This window comes from Lygodium microphyllum, chromosome 24 (genome assembly GCF_053477565.2).
Source record: "Lygodium microphyllum isolate KBCC chromosome 24, Lygodium_microphyllum_v1.1.10, whole genome shotgun sequence".
Classification (NCBI taxonomy): domain Eukaryota; kingdom Viridiplantae; phylum Streptophyta; class Polypodiopsida; order Schizaeales; family Lygodiaceae; genus Lygodium; species Lygodium microphyllum.
In genome coordinates this window covers 57,406,218-57,431,907 of record NC_141158.1, presented here as the reverse complement: position 1 = coordinate 57,431,907, position 25,690 = coordinate 57,406,218, and the positions used below count along the sequence as shown (strand labels likewise).

Here is a 25,690-nt window from a genome sequence, read left to right as displayed (position 1 = left end):
TGCAGACATGGCTGCAATAGCATTAAATGGCTTGGGGCCTGAATATAAATCATTTGATACTTCCATATCTGTGCGGGTTGAAATGCCAGACTTTAATGAGCTTGTTGCATTGATCATTCATGAGGAAGTTAAATTGGGATTGGCTACAGGTTCTAACAACTCTAAGAGCAAGGATACTATTTTTTATTCGAATCAATGCAGCCGTGGCATCCATGGTAGGAGGTTATGGCTCTAATAGAGGATCTCAGCAGAATGTGACTTGTGGCAATAATAACCATTAGGAGGCTCAAATACAAGAGGAGGTGGAAATTTCAGAGGCAGGGGGAGATCTAGAGTCTCCTAGCAACCATAGAGGACCTCTGACAATCCTAACAAGGATAAGGATTGTCACTACTCTAGTTCAGATCGCCAAGAGGACTGTTGAAATGTTGAGAATCTACCAATCACACCCTATGTATGCCCCTTTGTATGGAACAACTAAGCTAGGAAGATGCAGTTCATTCTAGGAAGAGAGACAGATCCCATAGGCACAGTGATGTAGTGTGCTGCCAAGCAATCCTATATAATGATGTACTTGACTATCACTTTCATATGATGATAATGCAATAGTACTTGTCTCTTTCTGTCAAGTGTCTGTGTCATTGTCAGTCCTACACAAGATTGTGTTTATGAGTTCAAGTCTCAATCTTGAAACCTAATTCACTTGTGTAACAGTTGTCTACATTGTCAATGTCAACATGAGTAGTATCTTCATCTTCCATCCTCCATAGCTTCTGCCTCTGCCATGCTCTAGATCCTGCATCTTTCACATGGTATCAGAGCTCAACTGAGCATGGCTTAGCTCTTCTTTGCTCTTTCTTAGTTCATCTTCAACTCTGGTCACCACAGTTCCAGCCCATGACTTCATCTCTCAACTCTACCTTCACTTGAGCTTCCATGGCAGCCATAGCTAGCATCACCCTGTCAGCTTGAAGCTCTTATATCTCACTCCACAGGTCAAACCTCCTGGAGATTCCTTCTAGAAAAGTGTTCCCCTACTTCTAGAGCTTCTTCTTGACACATCAATCACTGAGTTTGGGCAAGCATAGCTTCAGCATTGTGAAAATTCTCAATCTCTGCCTTGTGTCTGCCATAGCCAGACATGACCTACCTCACTTGGAGCTTCCATAACTCCTCAACCAAGGCACTTCAGCTCCTGCTTTCTTCTAGGGGATTGTTCTCCTACTCAATGCGCTCCACCCTGGCACATCACAGAGGCACGTTGGCAACGGACAGCCCTGGCATTGCGAATGTCCTGATCGTCGATGTCCTGATCTGTGCCGTCTCTGATCAAGCTCTCTATACGCGCCGTATTGCCCGCGATCTGATCGATTGATATGGGGCTTTGATAGCCCATGAAGTAAGCTATATTTCTATAAATTTTTTTTTGAAAATCATCAAGTATAGCTCCTGCAATCTAAGAAAAACCAGGCCCTTGTCTCAGAAACCCTAATTCCACCATACCCAAAATCTCTCAAACTCATTTTTCTTTCATTTTCTCTCTCCTGACACTCAACCCAAGCCTCTGTCACTGTGATCCACTGTGTTACTGAAGTTCCCAGCAAGAAAAAGATTCAAGAAGATAAGCATCAACAAAATCAAAGCATCAAGAATCATCATCAAGTTCAACCATAGTATATTTTGATACTACATAGTGTGTTTTCACACTGGCATTGGTTGTGTCTTTTGACACATTAAGATTTCAACTCTGTGCTGGAAAGTTTCAAAAATTTTAAGCTAATTCCATCATGGAAATGTCGAGCATGAAGTCTCTTAGGTGGTTACCTGTCATAAAGAGTAACATTACTCTTGTTGCCCATTTACATTGCATGCAAGACTTGGCTATCTTACTTGCAAAAAGACATGGAGTTGTCTACATCAAAGTTCAATCAATGAATCCATCAGAAGATTTTGAAGACATTTCCACTACCTCAAAGATGATACCTTTGCTTGAGGGGGACATGGACATGAAGACTAAAGCTGCAAGCAAAGTCAAAGAAGAAGCAAATCAAAAAGACCATGAAGAAGAGAAGAAGGACAAGAAGAAGATCTGCCATGAAGACCAAAAGAACACATCATTCAAAGCTGAAGAACCAAAGATGAAAGACAAGAATATTTTCCATGCTGACAAAGAGAAAGCATATACTGAGAAAGACCACAAGGGTCTATCGATCATTGTCTCTCATTTTCTATTTTAAAAGCATTGTACCTGCCTTAATGCTCCTTTCATAAGCTTGTAAAAACTCCTCATGTAGCCTTGTACTACAGCCTCTGTACACTTTGTGAGGCCCCTGTTACATCCTCTGGATGTCCACCATGTTTATGGTACCCACACTTAGCCTTTTCTGCAACAGCCTCTGGTGTTTTGCCATGTTTGTGGTATGCTCACACTTTGTAGGTGCTGCTCTCACTAAAGCCTCTATACACTTTGTACTTTCAGGTTGTGATTGAGGAGGCGTGTTGAGAATCTACCAATCACACCCTATGTATGCCCCTTTGTATGGAACAACTAAGCTAGGAAGATGCAGTTCATTCTAGGAAGAGAGACAGATCCCATAGGCACAGTGATGTAGTGTGCTGCCAAGCAATCCTATATAATGGTGTACTTGACTATCACTTTCATATGATGATAATGCAATAGTACTTGTATCTTTCTGTCAAGTGTCTGTGTCATTGTCAGTCCTACACAAGATTGTGTTTATGAGTTCAAGTCTCAATCTTGAAACCTAATTCACTTGTGTAACAGTTGTCTACATTGTCAATGTCAACATGAGTAGTATCTTCATCTTCCATCCTCCATAGCTTCCACCTCTGCCATGCTCTAGATCCCACATCTTTCACATGAAAGAAGCAGGGCAATCAAAAGGGCAAGCCGCATGGACATTACGCGTCGTCTAGTCAAACAAAATATGCGAATGGGGATAGACTTTTTGCCATGACTTGCGTGCAGAATAGGGCTGCTAAGAAGACAAATGCAGATGATGTTTGGTATATTGATTCGGGAGCATCAAATCATATGACACCTCATGGTGATTGGTTTGCAGATATGGTGCTTGACAAGAATGGCTATGTATGCATATGTGACAATATGTAGCATACCCTTGAGAACAAACGCATAGTACATCTGGTTATTCATGATGGCAAGAAGAAAGCCTTGCATGATGTGTTACATGTCCAATCTATTATGAAGAATTTACTGTCTGTGGGTCAGATGACTAAGCAGAATTTGCAAGTCCATCTTAACAAGCATGGTTACTTCATTGAAGAGTTCGATAATGGCTATAAATTGATTGCTCATGGTCATAGAGAAGGTAGGATGTTCACTTTGGATGCCACTTTACCATAGTTGAAATCAAGCATGTTTGCTCATGGCTCAGGCATAGTTAGAGACTTAGAAATATTTCATAAGAGAGTGGGGCATGTTAATCTTTAGTGGCTGTAAATGGTGTAGAAAAAACAACTTGTGATAGGTCTACCTAAGTTTTCATATCACACTAATATTGGTTATGTTTGCGATGCTGAATAGTATGCAACCATTGTCGTGGATTCACTCTAATGTGTGGGGGCCAGCCCATAATGCATCTATGGGACACTCTAAATACTATGTGACCTTCATAGATGACTTTAGCCGCTATACTTGGGTTTATATATTGAAAGCAAAGGATGAGGTGTTTGCTATTTTTTAGCAGTTCAAGAAGCAATTTGAAAAAGAATTTGATTGCTACATCTCTTGTCTGAGATCTAAAAGCGGAGGGGAGTATGTATCAAATGAGTTTGATAGTTTTTTGGCTAAAAATGGTATTTGTAGGCAGCTTACATGCAGCTACACTCCACAACAAAAAGGAGTAGCTGAATGGAAAAATAGGGTATTGATGGAAGTTGCTCATGCTATGATGAATGAGAAGAATCTGCCGCTTTACTATAGGGCTAAGGCTGTTACGATAGCCATGTACATTTTAAATAGGAATCCCACCATAGAAAATCATGATATGACACCCTTCAAGTGTATGGTTACAAGCCTTATGTCAATCACATGAAAGTATTTGGTTGTCTTGCTTATGTGCATATTCCTTATGAAAAGAGAAAGAAGTTGGATTAGAAAGAACATAAGTGTGCATTTATTGGTTATGCGCAAGTAAGGAAGGCATATAAATATTTTGATCCCTCTACTGGGGAGACACTTGTGAGCAGGGATGTTATATTTGATGAGATGGCTACTTGGTATGCATCACCTATAGTAGTACCATTTGACATGCCTTTTCCACATGCTTCTTGTCAAGAATCGCGTGGTGGGAGGACTTGCTTGAGCTACTGCGCCAAACACACACTGTACATACAAGAGAAAGCTCACTCAAGAACACAAGAAGAGAGATGGAGGCCAAAACATTTACTTGTTGATTTTTCTTCTTCTTCCACACACTATACAATGTACACAAAGTATAGATAGATAAGATACAACATAAAGGAAAGTGGCCTTCTAAGTCAAACAATGCATAACTGACTACGCTAATCGACTGGTACTATATCTTTTCCAGCTGTAGGTAGGTGTTACAAACTAAATATAAATAAGTGATAAGTCAGTGGTCATGTAAGTATCATAATGACCACCAATGTGCTAAGTATAGACGTGAGGACTCATCTAGCTAGGTGGTCCATCATCAATGTTTGCACGTGTTGAGCTTGCCATCTCAACACTTCCCCTCAAGCTCACTTCTATCTCTGCAACTCCAAGTAAGCCTCGAAACTTTCGAAGCTTCTTTGCACCTAATGCCTTTGTGAAAATGTTAGTTATCTGATCCTGTGTGCTGACATATACCAAGTCAATCTCTCCTGCAAGTACCTTCTCTCTCACAAAGCGGTAGTGCACCTCAATGTGTTTTGTCCTAGCATGGAACATTGGATTCCTTGCTAACTATATGCTGCTCATGTTGTCACAATGAATGACAACTGGACCATATTCCTTCACATTCAAATCACCTAATAATGTTTACAACCATACCATCTCACATGCTGCCATAGCAGCACCTCTGTACTCAGCCTCTATACTCGATAAAGCAACTGTAGGTTGCTTTTTGCTGCTCCATGTAACTGTTGCACTACCAAGGGAAAACATGAATCCACTTGTAGATATTCTGTCTGACATGCTACTAGCCCAATCTACATATGTGTATCCAAAGACCTGTACGTCCTTGCCTGCCTCATAACAAAGTCCATAATGTAAAGTGGACTTCACATACCTCAATATACGTCTAACTGCATCTAAATGAGGCTTTCTAGGCATCTGCATAAACTGAGTGACAAAACCAACAACATAGCTCAAGTCTGGCCTTGTGATAGTCATGTAAATAAAACTCCCTACTATCCTCTTGAACATAGTAGGGTCTTCTATCTCATCCCCAACGTCAGCACTCAACTTCACATTTTGCTCCAATGGTACTGAAAGAGGCTTGCATGCTATCATACCATACTTGGATAACATATCCAAGACATACTATCTTTGGGATAGCCATATACCATCATCACATTTGATCACCTCAATATGAATAAAGTATCTCAACTCACCCAAATCTTTCATCTCAAACTTCTTCTTCAAGAAGTCATTAACTTCAGCAATCCCATTGTCATTGTCACATGTAATAATCAAGTTATCCACATAGATGACTATGATGACCAAACCTACATCTCCCTTTCTCACATAATGTGAGTGATCAGCATCAGAAATACAAAATCCAATATTGATAAGATACTCTCCAATCTTGTCAGACCATGCTCTAGGTGCTTGCTTCAACCCATAGAGCGCCTTCTTTAACCTTTCACACATATGTGGGATGCTCTAAATCCTCTTAACCTGTTGGCTGCTCCATATACACTTCTTCTTGCAATTCACCATATAAGAAGGCATTCTTAACATCCATTTGCTGCAAACTCCAACCTTTGGTTGCTGCCAAGGCAATCACACATCTAATAGTTGCCATCCTAGGAGCTGGACTGAATGTCTCTTCATAATCTATGCTATATGTTTGAGCATAGCCTTTTGCAACCAGCCTAGCTTTATACCTGCTAATTGAATCATCTGCATTATGCTTGAATTTGTAAACCCACTTACAGCCAATAGCTTTCTTACCCTTCCAAATGACTAGAATCTCCATCCAATCCCAAATGATTGGTAGATACATCATTACCATCCAGTACTTTCTTCTTTCCTTTGTCCTTCCCTGCAACACTTATGGATACACTTGAAGATGTGGGACTATTCCCTAGTCTCCCAAACCAAGGGCTCACTGTAGATATAGTACCAAATGATGTTTTTGGTCCACTAAGACTGTATGATTCTTGTTTTTCTTTTTGCACATAGCTGTCCTGATCATTATCATCATCTAATACATCATCAGTAGGTGCATACCAGCTGCCCATCTCATCAAAGATAGCATCCCTGATGCTCACTCTAAACTCACTTATGACAGGGTTATAACAGCAATACCCTTTCTACTCTAAAGAGTACCCAATAAAAATACATTTTTCTGCCTTTGGATCAAGCTTTTTCTGTAGCTCATCTGGCACATGAACATATGCAACACATCCAAATACCTTCAAGTGCGATACATCGGGTTTCTTGCCAATAAAGCACTCTTCAAGAGTCATCCCATGAACTGCAGTTGTGGGAGTTCTGTTCCTAATTAAGACACCACTATGGATAGCCTTAGACGAAAAATGTTTGGGCATATTCTTTTCAGCCATTAATGCCCGTGCAACTTCTGCAATATGCCTGTTTTTTCTTTCTGCAACACCATTTTGTTGTGGGGTATACTTGCAAGTAAATTGTCTCTTTATCCCATGAGTCCTCCAGAAGCCACTGAACTCATTAGAGAGATACTCTCCCTCCATCTAATCGCAAGCACTTCACTTTTAAGCATGTTCCTATTTCAACAGCTGCCTTAAAAGATTTGAAGTGCTCAAACACATCACTCTTTTCCTTCATGAAGTATACCCATAGCTTCCTTGAACAGTCATCAATAAATGTGACATAAGTATTTGCTACCACCAAGAGATACATTCTATGTAGGTCCCTAAACATCTGTATGTACTATATCAAGTATATTTTTGCTCACTTCTCTATCATGCGAGAAGGGTTATCTTGCTTGCTTACCAAACTAGCATGCTTCACAGACTTTATGCAATTCTGCAACTCTAAAAGAATGCAACCCTATAACCAATCCTCTCGACTGCATCAATTTTCGGTCTTTGTACATTTTCATGTCCAATATGTTAATGCCATATTTCAATATCTGCAACTACTCCTTTTCCTTTAGCATACATAGCAGCATCCATTGCAGGAATTCTAGCATCTAAAGTGAACATTCGGCCAACTCTACTTCCTTTTGCGACCAACCTATACTTATCATTAAAGTCTTGTACAAAACAACCTTTTGCATTGAATCGGACTTACAACCCATGCTCTACCATTTGGCCAACAGATAGTAGATTCTTTGTAATTGATGGCACATATAATACATCTGTCAAACTCTTTGTCTGGCCATCATACAAGGACAAGGGAACCTTTCCAATGTATGAAATTGGGTGGCACGAATCATCACCCGTCTTTGCACATAGCCTGGGTTTTGTAAGTCCTACATCTCTCCAAACCATTCAACATGACTGGTCATATGATTAGATACACCTGAATTAACATACCATACATCATCATGTGTCCCCTTTCCTGTAACTATATTCATCATATGCTACATAACAAATAGTCACTTTTTTTTGTCTTCATTTTGTCATGAAGACGATGCATAGTTTCCTTGCTGCCATTTACCACTTCGAATATCATCCTTCTTAGCATAAAAAATGGCTACAATATGTCCTGTTTTGCCACAATAATGACAAACAATAGAGGAATTTCCAGAGCCTCAGTTTTGCCATCCACCTCTTCCTCTAGAGCTCCCCCTGCCTCTAAAGTTTCCTCTACGTCCAGAAACCTATATTTCACCAAACTGTTGATTGAACCTGTTTTGCTAGTTATCGCCAACGTGTTCTATACCACGGCCTCTTGAAGAGGATCTACTACGTCCCCTTCTTGAGCTCGAGTAAAATTATTGGACTTGTTCACCATTTCTTTCAGAAGAATCACCCTGCATATTGATCTCTTCAGTAACCACGAAAGAGATCAGCTTATCAAAATCTGGAAATGGCTTTCATACATATACTAAGGTAACAAATGATTTCCATGCCTTCTCATTGTTAAGACCACTCAGAGTGGATAAAACAAAATCATCATCATCCGGCATTGCATCAATCACTGCTAAAGCATCTGTAATGCTTCTCATCTTCAACACATACTCATTGACAGACATTTTTACTTTCTTCAAGGCATTCAACTCTTACTTGAGTTGAATCTTTCGTGCCTTTGTATTTACTGAAAACATACTCTAAAAATTTGTCGAAGCTGCATGTGAAGTTTCTGCATTCCTAATATATCCCAGCATAGTATTATCAATGACTGCAAATAGCCAGTACATCACCTTTTTGTCTTTCGCATTCCACTCTTTCCATGCTTTTAACTCATCTGCAGTTGGAGGGATACCCAGCTCTGGCTCCTTTTCTTCACTTGAAACAAACTCATAAAGGCCCTTTCCAATGAGGAAGTTCGTCACACGGAACTTCCATGAAGGGTAGTTGTTCTTGTCGAGCTTCTCAATAATGGGATTTCCACTGTTCTCCACTATTATCATAAACAAGGATACAACACAACAAGCTAGTCTTTTGTAAATTTTCACAACACGTGCACAACAATACACCAAGCAACCTTTTTCATTGATTGCTCAATAGTACATGTAATCTGCAACCTGTTTGCAGATAAACCTTATGTTTGCTTCCTGCAAACACCTCAAAAATTATAGATTCATAATCTATAACTTGTGCACCCACTTTCGGTCAATATAGCCGAAATCTCAATATACCTTGAAATTGCTGTCCACAACCTTGCGGCTCTAAAACGGGGCCTGAAATGGCAGAATATATAGTGATTTGCTATCTACAGAATATACAGTGATCTGAGATTTCTGCTCGACCTTGCTTCAGGTGCCTCCGTAGGCACTATCCAATCGGTGACAATGAGAGACCCTTTGTAAATCTTTCATATACGATTCACTAACAACACTCTATAACCATTGTCATCAAGCTATGCAATACTAATTAGACTCTTACTTAAGTCGTGAACGTGTCATACATTCAGTAATACAAAAGAAGATCCATTACGCAGTGACAAATGCACATGCCTTTTACTAATAATGATATATGCATAGTTATTACCAAGACGGATGCATCCTCATCTCCCAACATCATAAATAATGCATAATTCTCTATGAAAAGTGACATGAAATGACACTCCTAAGTCCAAAATCCAATTCTATGATATGCCATTGTTGATGGAAAGAAAGTCATGACCTTATTACAAATTTTAAAGGTGCTAAAAAGTAAAAAATGAAAATTTTTGAATTTTCCATGGAGTTTTCAAATAATTTAGCTAAAGAAATGTTGTTTTTAAATATGTTAATAAGGAGATGTTTGTGTGATTTGAACTAAATAATTATAGGAAATTAAGCATAGGTGAGACGAATAGAAGAGACCAAAGGCCAAGTGGGGAGAAAGGGAAGAGGGAAGGAGCCATAGCAATGTTATGTTTGCTAAGTGTCCATGAGATGGATGTAGTGTGAAACCTAGATGGACTACAAGGATATCCATCGAGCACAACAAGAAGTTTTGATAGCCATACTGTTCTTAGCATGCTAGTTTTAGAGACTTAGGGATGGGCTACATGTCCTAGGAAATGATCTTAGGTCAATAGGGGTGTGTAAATTGTTGGTAGTTATCAGGTGTATAGATCTAATCTACCAAGCGAATAAGAGGGTTAAAAGATAGAGACAATCGGCGCTAAAGATATGCTCCCGTCCCAGAATGGTGGGACCACTCGAGCTAGATACACGGTTGCCTTCTTCTTTGCTAGTGCGGCAGCACATTAGAATTGTTTCTAGGATAGTGGTTTGTTCGTACAACATCTAGAACTATTTCTAATGGGGTTTTATAACATCTTGCTGGACCTAAACTCAAAAGCCTGGGTTTGTGTATTGATATTTTGGATATACTGATTATGAGGCTTAAGCTTTTGGAGAAATGATGCTAGGAGCTTCAATTGCCATGCCGCAGATGACATGCATTTTTATTTGTTTTGGAAGAACTGGAAATCATAGAGCGCATACATAATTTAAAGAGAGGGCCATATGTTTGTGTATTGATATTTTGGATATACTTATTATGAGGTTTAAGCTTTTGGAGAAATGATGCTAAGAGCTTCAATTGCCATGCCGCAGATGACATGCATTTTTATTTGTTTCGGAAGAAATGGAAATCATAGAGCGTATACGTTTAAAGAGAGGGCCATATGTTTTCATTGAGCAACTTCCTCACAAACAATAATTGTGGAACAATAATTGTGAGAGTGCCGATTCTATCGGCTGGAAAATTGTGGAACAATAATTGGAGTGGACAATGGCGAGAACAGGTTCGTCCGCAAATTAGAATGCACCATAGTCTATTCATTTATATATAAAGAAGGCCACAGTCAACACAACAACAACAACAAGGACAGTCTATTCATCCATATATAAAGAAGGCCACAGTCAACACAACAACAACAACAAGGACAGACTGGATGTACTAGCTAGCGAGGGTGGTGGTAGAGGCGGCAACGATGGATGATAATCACACAGAACAACATAACCAGTATTAGAATGTATGCAAGGAGGCAGGCTAGCTAGCTGCTAGCTAGGCGCCCCAGGGGGTTTCGGGGTTCTTCCAGATGAACACCAGCTCCTTGTCCCGTTTCATGAAGCATCCACAGCGCTTGTCGCGCACCATTGACGTCTTCTGCATCTCCTCCCAGAGGGGCTTGATGCCGAAGCCCTTCCAGCGGGTGAGGCATTTCTGGGATCCCGCGTAGGGGCTGGAGAAGGTGCAGATCCACCAGCAGCCCTCTGCGTCACTCACAACACCGCCGCTCGCCACCCGGCTTCGGGCTACGAGGCCCACGCCGCCCGAAACGCCCGTCAACACCCCGCCGTCTTTGTTGCACACGAAGAAGGTGATCCTCCACGCTCAGCGTGTGATCCGTGGACAGGTTCACCCCCGAGATCTGCACTTACATGGATTTATCACACGTGTCGACCGGACACTTCCTGATGTGCTTCTAGCTAGTGATTAAGCAGAGCTAGCGCGCACTCTCTCTCTACGATCATTCAACGAGACTCACTTCTCCTCGTTACCCTACGGTCCACTTATATACCCCGTGCTTCGACACTTGAACTCACAGTACCAGACAGAATATTCGGCGAACGTCGGAAAGGAATCTTGCTAGATGGATTGAGGAGCTGGGCAATAGCGACACCTCAAGGACCTTCGTGACCTTGTGCAATGTACGCAAGCAAGTACGTGGGAAATGAACCCTACATTCTTAATACTGATGACTTTACCAGCAAGCTGTGAACTTTCAAGTCTTTGAATGTAGCCTGCAACGCCTGCCAGTACTCTACGTTGTCGTATTGCTGCGCATTCGAGGTGTGAAATCTACCCAAAAGTTGTGTGTGTGGCATTTGCTACTTTGTACATACTTAATCAATGTGTTAGAATTGTTTGAAAGAATGCAACATGAGTGCATCAACATGGATATCACCACTTATTTATATATTTTGAGAGCTTGTAGCAACATAGGAGCTGTCAGTAAGAATAGTCCCTTAGCAAGGTGGCACATATGCCAAGGTTCTATCAATAACTTTGCATTCTCCGCAAATGGCTTGTATTTAGCAAGTGTTGGACTCGTTGGCTATCTCAGATTTTGATTTCAAGACTGAACAACTAATTTGTGGAGGCAAAAGTTATTTTGGTTCCCTTCTTTGCTGATCTTGAAGCCCAGATAGCAAGTATGTCTTGGTTGGAGGTGAAGATGACCTTGTTCAAGTTTGGAGTATAGAGGATCATGCTGTTGTTGCTTGGGGTGTAATGATTGATGGATATGTGACATGTGGTGATTACAAGATGGTTAATCAATGCCTTCAGCTTATGCAACAAGAGGGCCTGGCACTTGATCATCTTATATCTACATGTACACTTACTTCTTGTATCCATGTATGGGAAGTGTGGAAGCATTGCAGAAGCAGAAAAGGTTTTTGATAAGCTACTTGAACATAAAACTGTTGCATTGAATGCGATGCTTTGAGTGTATCTGGAGCAAGGTATAGAAGATAACGCTATGCACTTTTACAGGCATCAAGTGTAGGAAAACAACTCCAAGCTTTAAAGTTTTTTTTTTTAAAATAGGAAGACAAATTTAATTATTGAGACACATGCAAAGGAGAGAGAAGATGCTGAAGCAGCGTACAAAGCTGAACTTGATAAAAAAAATCACTGTATTTGGAAGTTCAACGAACACATGTAGAGTTTTGCAAAGGAGACCTGGTTGAAAATGGGTATATGAGGCTAACATTGTGACTCATGATGAATAGCTGAAAGACATGATTTTAAAAAAACCACTTTTCTAGGGAGGAAAGCCAATTTGGGGATGGAAGAAGATCAGAGTGGGGGGAACACCATGATATGAAATGGGAATCAGATAAAAGGGGGACTCCTTCTTTTGGAGAGAGCGGAAATCGTCAAGGAGGGGAAAAAAAAGCAAAGACGTTTATTGCAGTGGCCATAGGAGGTCTGGTCATCATCTGCATTGCGGCCTGCATGACAGATTGGCTTCACTGTGAAAGTTCCTTAGCCAGCATCCAGGTTATCAAGTTTGATGGTTTGCGGAAGTCTTATGAAGGCAATGATGAGGAATAATTGAATTAACATATAGAAGAGGAGAGGGATGACTATTGCTCACAGAAGCAGCGGTTTCAGTTCTTGACCAGAGGTATGCGAAGGAGGACAACAACCACTGTGGTACCGTTTCAAAACTGCAATTATGATACTTTTAGTTGTCAATGCTTCTTTACTCACAAGCCCAAGAAGTCGTAGCAAACCACCACAGCATCTCAACCCACAAAAGCTTCTTTGCTAAGAGACTCTTCTTCAACATCTTTTGTAATAGACTCAGGAAAGGCAAGCGGAGATGGGAGGACAAATTCTTTCTCTCTAGGCTCTGCTGCTCCACTGGGAGAAGGGAGCTCTGTGTTTGGAATGATGAGGAGAAGAGGATCGCGCCTCTAGGACGCGAATTCAATAGATATAGATGGGGTTTTATTCTCAGTCAACGGGAGGGAGGATTTCTGCAATTTAAAAACAGGGCGGATCTGGATAATTGGAAAAACGGAGCTACAGAGGCAAAAAGAGGGGAAATTGAAGATGATGGATGGGAGGGAAAACTCAACAACTTCAAAAGGAAGATTCAGGACATGAAGAACAGGGGAGATGAGAGGAAGTAAAGTATCAGAGAGCTTTGGAAGACGAAGATGCAGATGAAGAAGAAGCAAACGAAGGAGTTCAGCGAAGCTGCTGAAGAAGATGGCAAGTGACAATGAATTAGAAGCCGCAGTTGAAGAAGTCGATGAGGGTGACGAAGGACGACCTGAAGCTAACGACAAAGCAACTGCTGCAACTATGAAAGAACAATAAACGAACCAGCAGTGAACACATTATGCTACTTCGAAGGACATTGAAGTGGTATTGGTGTGATCATTGGCCATCTTCTATGTCAGTGATTGGAATGACAACAAAGCTGCTTGTATGAAGAACATTCCAGACATAGAGATGTCTAAAACAAAACTGCTTGTATGAAGAAAAATCCAGACATAGAAGTGACTAAAACAAAGCTACCTGTATGACATGCTAAAGCCTAAGCAGACAAGAAATTACTTTATACTTTCCCAAGAAGAAGATGGAAAGGATCTCAACTGTCTTCAATTTTCTTTTTGCAATTCTGAGAACGCATAACTAGTAATCAGATGGACTATTTTTTTCTGATTTAAATTCACCTTGAGTTTACCATTTTAAACTTTACATACTGGATAGCAAAAGTTACAACTGCTTTTGCTCAAGTAGAATTTATTGATTGAGTTCTGGAATTGTTGTATGGCTATTAAAAATATATGATTCAGAGTTGAAGGCCAGAACCAGTTTGATGATGAGTTCAATCTCTGACATTGGATTATTCACTTGATTGATCTTCCATCTTGAAATATATCAAGGTCTTCTGAAGACGCGACTTTGCTTTCGAAAAACCCTTCGACATCTTTGGTGAACCCGACGTGAAAGCGTCGCAGAAATTTCAGGATGGGAGATACTTCAGCATCTATTTCAGCCTCTTCTACAATTCCAGCTGCGTCCTCTACTTCAACTCCATCAATGACTGCTGCGTCAAGTACTTCAACAGATGATCTAAAGCAGATTTTGCAGAATATGTCCATGTATATGCAGCTTCAAATCAGCATCTATTTCAGCCTCTTCAACAATTCCAGCTGCGTCCTCTACTTCAGCTCCATCAATGACTGCTGCGTCAAGTACTTCAACAGATGATCTAAAGCAGATTTTGCAGAATATGTCCATGTATATGCAGCTTCAAAATTAGTAGACACAATTGTATATGCAGCAGCAACAACAATTGCATCAACAACAGTTGTCTCAGCAAAGGCAACTATATTCGGAGCAAGAGAATGCAAACAACGCGACTAAGGCGATTGAAGCAGTTGAGAATGAGAAGAAGCTATTTGATGGCCATAATGTTTTAGCATGTTTGAAGACATATGAGATCAAGATGGGGTTTTTTGGAGTTCCAGCTAGACTTATGAGTAAGTACTTCCTTCGTCTTGTCACACCCGCCTTGAGGGCAAAAGTGACTGATCTTTTTATTCAAAATTCACATTGGCAAGATTTTAAGAAGGCCATTAAAGAAGAGTATTTCCTTGAGGACTATGGTATGGCCAACGGTCATTCCGAGAGTGGGTCTACATGCCAAACAAAGGTATAGTTGCTTCAGAGTTGATTCGGGAATTTGAAGAGAGGTATAGTCAGCTTGGTGCCATTGAACAAAGAGCATTGGATGTTGAAAAAGTTGAGCTTTTCTTGCAAGCTGCAGATCCTGCTCTTCAAGAAGAATTGGAAGAACTTCTTGAGGATCGCACGAAGCCTATGGGTCTTAAAACGGATTGGCAGGATGCCCAGGATGCAGTCTCGACTTTGACCAAGAGGAGGATATGGAAGACCCGCCTACAGAATGGTTCTATGACACCGACACCGTCTTCTGCTCCTATGCCTGCTTCTATCCCTGTTATTTCTTCTCCTCCTCAGCCAGTTTCTTGGCCTATGCCAGTGCCTAGTGTTTCTACTCCTCTTATTCCTCCTGTTCCACGACCGATGCCTACACCTTCTGCTCCAAAACCATCCGCTCCATTGGTGCCTACCTCTCTTGATGACATAATCAAAGGCATAACGGATTTGACACTGGAGTCAATGAAAGCGGAGTTGGTGGAAAAATTGAAAGAGCTGTTTGCTTCGACTACACCTACTATTTCTTCTAGTGCTCCTACTGCACCTAGAAGTGCTTCTAGTGCACCTAGGAGACATCGGAGATGTATTTGGTGTGATAGTACAGACCATCAGCATTGCAGGGATTGTGAATCTTTTCAGGATGCAAGGAGGAAGAATTTGGTATTTTGGGGACAAGATGGTAAGATTTGGTTGACTGAAACAGGAGCTCCACTTGCTACCAACTTTGGTAAAGGCGGAATGAAGAAGTTAGTGGATGACATGGCTGCGCGTACTTCTTATGTGACAGCTAGAGGAGATGCTTCTGCATATGGAGTCCAGATTGAGAAGGGATCAGAGAATCAGTCAGCACTATGGACTTATGCTATGGAGACTGCAAACAAGGGAAAAATTCAGCAAACTGTTTTGACTAGTGCAGGCTCTAGCATCAGATCAGAGACAGGTTAGGATTCGCCTGTTTGACAGGTACTCTATTTATGCCAAGTGCAACTAAAAAGGTACTCTATTCGAGTAAGAGGGATGAAGAAAATCCAAGTGCAGCTAAAAAGACTAGAGGGGGCGAGTTTGTTACTCCACCTACTGCAGGACCGTCTTTGAGACCAGGGCCAAAATGACAGATGGAAGATGCTCAAAAGAGAGAAAAGAGGCAAGAGCCTAGAGAGAGAAAGCAGCCAGGGTTTAGATTGATGTCTAATATTGAGACATCTAGAGACATGAAGAAAATCTTTAATGACAAGATACTTGGCAGTGAGGTGACTTTCACTATTTCTGAGGTTTTGGGCATCTCGAAAAGAGAGTTTCAAGATCAGTTTCAGGAGGTCTTGAAGAGAAAAAGACATGCATTGTCTACTACTCATACACAGGGAGTTTTGATTGAGGAGTTGGAAGAGGATGAGGATGAGGTTTTGGTTGAGAATGCTTTTGTTTTTCCACAGATAGAGAAGAGGGTTCAGCCTATGCATTATGTTGAAACTGATGAGCCTGTCTTGATACCGCGTAGTCACTTTTCGTGGAGTCATTGGGCTAGGGCAACTACAGAGACGATGATAAAAATTGGAGAGAAACAGGTGCCTTATGTTGCTTTGGTGGATCATGGTTCTGAGATTAATCTCATAATTCGTGGAGTTTATGAGAGTAACAGATGGCCTATGGATGTAGAGCATGGGTGGCATATGAGAGCCGCCAACAACACTGCAGGTGATTTGTATGCTGCATGTCCCAGTGTCAGGGTTTCTATTGGTGATGTAGAGGAGGATTTCCATTTCTTTGTGCAGGATTCATGCTCTTATCCCATAATTCTTGGACAGCCATTCATCACAGAGATGCGTATGGAAACAAAGGTAATAGATGATGGATCTGCTTATGCATGGATTCGCAGTAAAGATGGTATGAGAGCAGTTCAGTTTATGACTGTTTGTGTGAACCATGTTAGAAACAGGGGTACTCTCAGAGATGCACCTTTGCCCACTGTGAGGGATTCGGGTTTTCATTAGGTACCGCCATTTCGCGAGACGACGATGGTATAGAGTAGAGGAGATTGGAGTTCTCGCCTCCTGGCAGCAGTGTTTTCTCCTCTAGTTTTGTTGGGATTTCAACAAACAGTTCAACGAGCTATCAGAAGATTTCTAGGTTGCCTAGAGCTGCCAGGCAGTACATATGCAGGAATGAGAAAATTTTGAATAATGCAGGAATTTTAGAGGATGATGAGCATATAGATGGGATATATGACAGTATGATTTGTGCAGATACGATGATAGAGATGGAAGATATGCTAAAAACTAATATGCACAGTTGTCACAGTAATGTATTAGTGCAATCCCTGGACATGTTTCATGAAATTGTAGATTTTGTGTCACAGATTGAGTCAGAGGCTGAGGTGACTCAGCAAAAAAGTGTTGAGTACTGAAGAAATTCAGCAAACAGAGTTTCTGGCTGATTATGATCAGCTTATAGAGACACAGAGGGCTGAAAACTTTTAGCCAACAGAGTTTACTGCTAAAATATTTGAGCATCCAGAGTTTAGGGTTGTTCCTATGCAGTCCATAGAGCAGAGGGCTGAGGATATTCAGCCATTGGAGTGCAGAATTGCTGATTTACAACAAGATTTGAGTAATGCAGAAGAGCATAATGAAGCCAGGGTTGACACAAAATACAAGACTGTGGATAAAAAGGTGAAGCCAGTAGCTGTACCGCTTCCAGCTGACAGTGATCAACAAATAGAGAGGGTTGCCAAACAGCCAATTTTGAGGAATCCGGAGCATATAGGCCATAAATTTTCAGCAGAGACTCTTGCTGAATTGAAAATTGGAAATGGTGATTTCTTGCTACCCACAGAGAAGCAATGCTTTCAGGAGATGCTTGAGCGACATGGAAGGGAATTTGCTTTTTTCCCGCATGAGATTGGATGTGTGAATCCAGATATTGTTGCTCCTATGGTCATTTTTACTATTCCTCATATTCCATGGAATCTCCGACCTATTCTAGTGCCTAAGGCACACCTGCCAAAGCTGATTGATTTATTGAATGAGAAAATCAGGATGGGAATTCTTGAGCCTTCATCTGCACCATACTCAAATAGGTGGTTTACGGCTCCAAAGAAGAATGGTACTCTCCGATTTATACAGGACATGCAGCCAGTAAACAGAGTTACTATCAGGAATGTTGGTATAGGTCCAGTTGTGGATGAGTTTGCAGAAGCATTTCCTGGACGTGCCATCTATTCTTTAGGTGATTTGTATTCAGGATATGATCAGTTTCAGTTGGCTTTGGAAAGCAGGGACATAACCACCATGAGAACTCCTATTGGGCTTGTCAGGATGTGTACCTTGCCTCAAGGTGCCACTAATTTTGTTGCGCATATGATGAATGCCATGCATAAGGTTCTTCGTGATTATATACCTCAGCTTACTATGCCTTTCTTGGATGATGTGCCCATTAAGGGGTGTGCAAAAGAAGAGAAGAATGAGAGTCTAAATGAGCAGGGATGCAGATACTTTGTGGCTGATCATATTTCAGCTTGTGAGAAGATTTTGGCCAGGTTAGAAGAAGTGAACTTGACACTTTCAGGGCAAAAATTTGTTTTTGGAGTGAATGAGGTTGTCATTGTTGGACATATGTGTGGGTATTATGGCAGGAAACCCTCACCTGATAAGATGGATGCTATAGGCAAGATTGTGGAGTATTGTTCTACCACTTCAGAGGTACGGAGATTCATTGGAGCTTGTGTGTTTTATATGATTTGGATACCTCATTTTGCACACATAGCAGATTGTTTATATCAGCTGCTTCAAAAGGGGCAGAAATTCTATTGGGATGAGAGCCATACTAAAGCCATGCGGAAATTGAAGAAGTTATTGCAGATTGCTCCTACTCTCAGGAAAGCGGATTATAATTGCGGAAGGCCTATTGTATTGACAGTTAACACTAGTCCAATTGGCATATGTTGGGCTGTGGGTCAAGATGATGCAGATGGAAACAGGTATGCTATTCGGTTTAGGGGGGCGAAAGTCCTAAACGAGAGATAGAGGAGATATTCGCAAATCAAGAGGGAGTTACTAGGGATTGTTACGGCTCTCAAATGTGACAAGGAGTACTTTATTGGGGCTTCAGTTGTGGTAGAGACAGATTGCTTGCCATTGATTGGTATGATTACGAGTTGCTCTACTCCAGATATAGCTATGCTGAGATGGATTGCATACATAAAGTCATTAAATCTAGAATTTAAACACATAGCAGGGAAGGATAATCCAGTGGCAGATATGTTGTCTAGAGCCAGATATGATGATGAGGAGACTCTACTTGCAGAAGAGGATCATGCAAAAATTTCAGCCACTATGGTTGATCATGTTTTCCATGTCTATGATATTGTGGCTTTCATAGAAGAACTTTATGTTGGAGATTGGTTGCAAATTGGCAAATACCTTAGTACACTAAGCAAAAGAGATGAATGGACAGATGAAGAGTTCAAGAAGATCAGAAGGAAAGCCTATGGTTATTTTCTCAAGGACGGATTTCTTTGGAAGCATCCGAAGAAAAGAGGCAGATTACCTTTGGGGTTGTCTGCGATAGAGAGACACAGTTACAGGTGATGAGGGAGTTTCATGAGAGTCCTTGGGCTGGTCATAGAGGAGTGTGGGCTATTTATGAGAAAATCAAGGAGAAATATTGGTGGAAAGGCATGTATAGAGATGTTTCTCACTTTGTTGAGACTTGCAGAGACAGCCAGATGTATTCGGTAGTGTGTCATTGAGATGAGCTTCATCTGACCTATCCGTTATGCATTCATTATAAGTGGGTAGTTGACTTGGTTACTATGCCTATGGGTCTATGGCAGATGAGGTATATTGTTTTGGCTAGAGAGGATCTTACCAATCATGTTGAGGATAGATCTTTGAGAACGAAGACCACTAGTGCAGTGTGTAAGTTCTTATTAGAAGAAATTTTCTGCAGGTATGGCTGTGTGGGTAAGATCACTACGGATCGTGGTGAATTGGATGCAGATGAAGCTAGGGAGTTTTTTTCTCAACTAGGAATCAAGTTGGCTCTAACCACATCATACAATCCAGAGGGAAATGGGAAGAGTGAAAGAGGGCATCCGCCGATAGTGAAAGCATTAGCCAAAGCATGCAGAGGACGGATTGGAGAATGGCCGAGACTTCTACCATTTGGTTTGTGGGCTGATCGTACGACTCACAGTGTTACCACAAGATATATGCCAGTAGAGTTGATGTATGGTCAGAAACCGGTTATGCCGAGTGAGACTTGTGCTTTGACTTGGTCAATTTTACCTTGGCAGGAGGATTTGACGAGAGAGGAGCTCTTAGCTCTTCGGATTCAGCAGTTGGAGAGAAGACCAGAGGATATTCAGCTAGCTATTGACAGGTTGAAGGTTGCTAGACTAAGAAATAAGGACAGGTTTGATGGCAGGTATCGCTTGTAGCCTAAAGCAATAGAAGAGGGAGATTGGGTATTAGTCTTTGATAGCAGCCTTGAAAATCAGCATTCTGCACTTCGGAAGATGGTGAAAAGATGGTTTGGGCCATACATAGTCAGACATGTCTTTGACAATGCAACATATGAGTTGACAGAATTGGATGGGACAGTGCTTAGAGTGCCTATTGCTGGAAAAAGAATCAAGATTTTCAAGAAAAGAGATGATGAAGATTATGCATTGGAAGAATTTGCAAGAGAAGAACAACGAGAAGAAACTCCAATGGAAGAGACAAATGATATGACAGATAATCTTGTTGATATACCGGAAATGCATAATGAAGAGATTGATCTATTTGTGGATCTTGATGATAACGATCATGGATAGTTGGCCCATCCGGAGGATGTGCAGGATTAGAGGGGGTGGATGTCGTATTGCTGCGCATTCGAGGTGTGAAATCCACCCAAAAGTTGTGTGTGTGGCATTTGCTACTTTGTACATACTTAATCGATGTGTTAGAATTGTTTGAAAGAATGCAACATGAGTGCATCAACATAGATATCACCACTTATTTATATATTTTGAGAGCTTGTAGCAACATAGGAGCTATCAGTAAGAGCACTCCCTTGGCAAGGTGGCACATATGCCAAGGTTCTATCAATAACTTTGCATTCTCCGCAAATGGCTTGTATTTAGCGAGTGTTGGACTCGTTGGCTATCTCAGATTTTGATTTCAAGACTCAACAACTAATTTGTGGAGGCAAAAGTTATTTTGGTTCCCTTCTTTGCTGATCTTGAAGCCCAGATAGCAAGTATGTCTTGGTTGGAGGTGAAGATGACCTTGTTCAGGTTTGGAGTATAGAGGATCATGCTGTTGTTGCTTGGGGTGTAATGATTGATGGATATGTGACATGTGGTGATTACAAGATGGTTAATCAATGCCTTCAGCTTATGCAACAAGAGGGCCTGGCACTTGATCATCTTATATTTACATGTATACTTACTTCTTGTATCCATGTATGGGAAGTGTGGAAGCATTGCAGAAGCAGAAAAGGTTTCTGATAAGCTACTTGAACATAAAACTGTTGCATTGAATGCGATGCTTTGAGTGTATCTGGAGCAAGGTCGAGAAGATAACGCTATGCACTTTTATAGGCATCAAGTGTAGCAAAATAACTCCAAGCTTTAAAGATTTTTTTTAAAAAAAAGGAAGACAAAATTAGTTATTGAGACACATGCAAAGGAGAGAGAAGGTGCTGAAGCAGCGTACAAAGCTGAACTTGATAAAAAAAATCAGTGTATTTGGAAGTTCAACAAACACATGTAGAGTTTTGCAAAGGAGCCCTGGTCGAAAATGGGTATATGAGGCTGACATTGTGACTCATGATGAATAGTTGAAAGACATGATTTAAAAAAAACCACTTTTCTGGGGAGGAAAGCCAATTTGGGGGCGAAAGAAGATCAGAGCGGGGGAACACGAGGATACGAAATGGGAATCGGAGAAAAGGGGGACTCCTTCTTTTGGAGAGAGTGGAAATCGTCAAGGGGGGGCAAAAAAGCAAAGGCGTTTATTGCAGTGGCCATAGGAGGTCTGGTCGTCATCTGCATTGCGCACTGCATGACAGATTGGCTTCACAGTGAAAGTTACTCAGCCAGCATCCAGGTTATCAAGTTTGATGGTTTGGGGAAGTCTTATGAAGGCAATGATGAGGAATAATTGAATTAACATATAAAAGAGGAGAGGGATGACTATTGCTCATAGAAGCAGCAGTTTCAGTTCTTGACCAGAGGTATGCGAAGGAGGACAACAACCATTGTGGTACCATTTTAGAACTGCAATAATGATACTTTTAGTTGTCAATGCTTCTTTACTCACAAGCCCAAGAAGTCGCAGAAAACCACCACAGCATCTCAACCAACAAAAGCTTCTTTGCTAAGAGACTCTTCTTCAACATCTTTTGTAATAGACTCAGGAAAGGCAAGCGGAGATGGGAGGACAAATTCTTTCTCTCTAGGCTCTGCTGCTCCACTGGGAGAAGGGAGCTCTGTGTTTGGAATGATGAGGAGAAGAGGATCGGGGCTCTAGGACGCGAATTCAACAGATATAGATGGGGTTTTATTCTCAGTCAACGGGAGGGAGGATTTCTGCAATTTAAAAACAGGGCGGATCTGGATAATTGGAAAAACGGAGCTACAGAGGCAAAAAGAGGGGAAATTGAAGATGATGGATGGGAGGGAAAACTCAACAACTTCAAAAGGAATATTCAGGACATGAAGAACAGGGGAGCTGAGAGGAAGTAAAGTATCAGAGAGCTTTGGAAGACGAAGATGCAGATGAAGAAGAAGCAAACAAAGAAGTTCAACGAAGCTGCTGAAGAAGATGGCAAGTGACAATGAATTAGAAGCCGCAGTTGAAGAAGTCGATGAGGGTGACGAAGGACGACCTGAAGATAACGACAAAGTAGCTGCTGCAACTATGAAAGAACAATAAACGAACCAGCAGTGAACACATTATGCTACTTCGAAGGACATTGAAGTGGTATTGGTGTGATCATTGGCCATCTTCTATGTCAGTGACTGGAACGACAACAAAGCTGCCTGTATGAAGAACATTCTAGACATAGAGATGTCTAAAACAAAACTGCTTGTATGAAGAAAAATCCAGACATAGAAGTGATTGAGACAAAGCTACCTGTATGACATGCTGAAGCCTAAGTAGACAAGAAATTACTTTATACTTTCCCAAGAAGAAGATGGAAAGGCTCTCAACTGTCTTCAGTTTTCTTTCTGCAAAATCTGAGAAGGCATAACTAGTAATTAGATGGACTGTTTTTTTCTAATTTAAATTCACCTTGAGTTTACCATTTTAAACTTTACATACTGGATAACAAAAGTTACAACTGCTTTTGCTCAAGCAGAATTTATTGATTGAGTTCTGGAATTGTTGTATTGCTATTAAAAATATATGATTCAGAGTTGAAGGCCAAAACCAGTTTGATGATGAGTTCAATCTCTGACATTGGATTATTCACTTGATTGATCTTCCATCTTGAAATATATCAAGGTCTTCTGAAGACGCGACTTTGCTTTCGAAAAACCCTTCAACAACGTCCAGCTGTAACGGTTAAATTAGTAGTGCATGATCATGATGTAGACATCCTATAAATTAAGATGATCATGAGCCAGACATTAACCTCTTCTTTACTTCATTGCAAGCAAAAAGCGGATAAAAAAGAAAGTATGATGCGTTGCTCCTCAGTCACTAACTTTTTAATTTTTAGAAGTACCTCAGATGCGGCCTGCAATTCCCAATACGTAGCAGCCGGAGTGCTGCATGGTCTAGATATATTGTTATAGCTGATGTAATATTAATAATTCTTTCGTTGCCCACATAGATAAGGTTGAATTGCGAAACAATACAATTGCTTGTGACTGTATTATCATAACAATGATGTCTGCTCTTCCGGAACTACTCTACCTACCGAAGTGAACCTTTATGTGACTTTATTGTCAAAACCTACCTACCTAGATAAACCTTTACATGATTTCGGCAAAAACACACTATATCAGTGCGCACACGACTATTAGAGATTTGCATATGCAAGCTATCTTCTAACGAGTTGCTTTGCAAATATCCATCCATGCTTCCACAGTCGCTTTACATTCAAAGTATGCCAAACAAGTAGCATATCCTACTGGTATATCATATTTTCACCAAAATGAGTGATATGGCGACATAGCTTAGAGCATCCACATAGGTATTGTACTCTAGCATATTTACTCACATTAACCTTTGTCGTATAGGAACAACTAGGTTTACTAAACTAGGATCCCAACTTCACATAGCTCATGAAAGGCATGTAGGACATTTTGCTAGGACTTTTTGCCTTCATAGCACCAACTAATGCTTACGTCATCGCTCTTAACATGATGAGCACAAAACATCTATACTCCATACATATTCAAGATTTTGTTCTACCATCCTGACGAGGGGTTGTGTTTTGAGCAAGATCGAGGGGAGTCCATTCATTATAAGATAAGCAATGCTAATTGGCATCACTAATTTGTGTCTCCTATTCAATGCTTATAGCAAACTCAACTTGCAGTCCCTTATGCCATGATAATCATCGCATAAGCCATGTCTACAAATGTAAAACAAACAAAGGAACTTTGTATATGCCACAATGAAGGCTGCTTATGGAATGCCATGCTTTTCTAAATTCTCCTAGGCTGCATATCGATGCTACTCTATTATCCCTCTCTATGCACATACACAAAAACTATATATACTAAGCACACACAACTTTTGTGTGTGTGTGTGTGTGTGTGTTGTACTTGACATGGTAAAGTTAGAACAAGTTGAATTACACTCGCATTGGCACAAATTTTAGCACATCTTCATAGCTTGGACAAAGAGTGGAAGGTAAGAAAATTAACTTATGGGGGGGTGAAGAAGGGGATATTGAGGCCATTCATTGTGGCATAAGCGATGCTAATTGGCATTGGTAATGTGTGTCCCATATATGGCATGTATAGCGACCTTTGATAGTGGCTAATGCCACGATAATTGTTGCATAAGACATATCAATGAATGTAACATTTTTATTGTCTAGTGATCCCATGAGGAATGTAGCATATGGGATATTGTTTTTTCTTATATTCTCCTAGACCTCATATTCCTACGATTCTATTAACTCTCTTCATACACATACATACAAATTGTATATAGTGAGCACATAGAGCCTCTCTCTCTCTCTCTCTCTCTCTCTCTCTCTCTCTCTCTCTCTCTCTCTCTCTCTCTCTCTCTCTCTCTCTCTCTCTCTCTCTCTCTCTCTCTCTCTCTCTCTCGCTCTTAACATGAGGAGCACAAAACAACTATACTTCCTTACATATTCAAGATTTCGTTCTACCATCTTGACCAGGGGTTGTGTTTTGATCAAGATCGAGGAGAGTCCATTCATTATAAGATAAGCAATGCTAATTGGCATCACTAATTTGTGTCTCCTATTCAATGCTTATAGCAACCTCAACTTGTAGTCCCTTATGCCATGATAATCATCACATAAGCCATGTCTACAAATGTAAAATAAAGAAAGGAACTTTGTTTATGCCACAAGGAAGGCTGCTTATGGAATGCCATGCTTTTCTAAATTCTCTTAGGCCTCATATTGATGCTACTCTATTATCTCTCTCTAT

General features: G+C 40.8%; 1 protein-coding gene across 1 annotated transcript; it reads right to left on the bottom strand.

Annotated features, from left to right (window-relative positions):
• Positions 1–10,808: 10,808 nt before the first annotated feature.
• On the bottom strand, positions 10,809–24,411 carry LOC148015125 (uncharacterized). The gene is made up of 2 exons (XM_087665177.1): positions 24,407–24,411; positions 10,809–11,185 (listed from the first exon to the last, which is right to left on the bottom strand). Exons 1-2 carry the CDS (start codon positions 24,409–24,411, stop codon positions 10,864–10,866), a joined length of 327 nt encoding a protein of 108 aa, XP_087521303.1. The 3' UTR covers positions 10,809–10,863.
• Between the last annotated feature and the right edge of the window lie 1,279 nt (positions 24,412–25,690).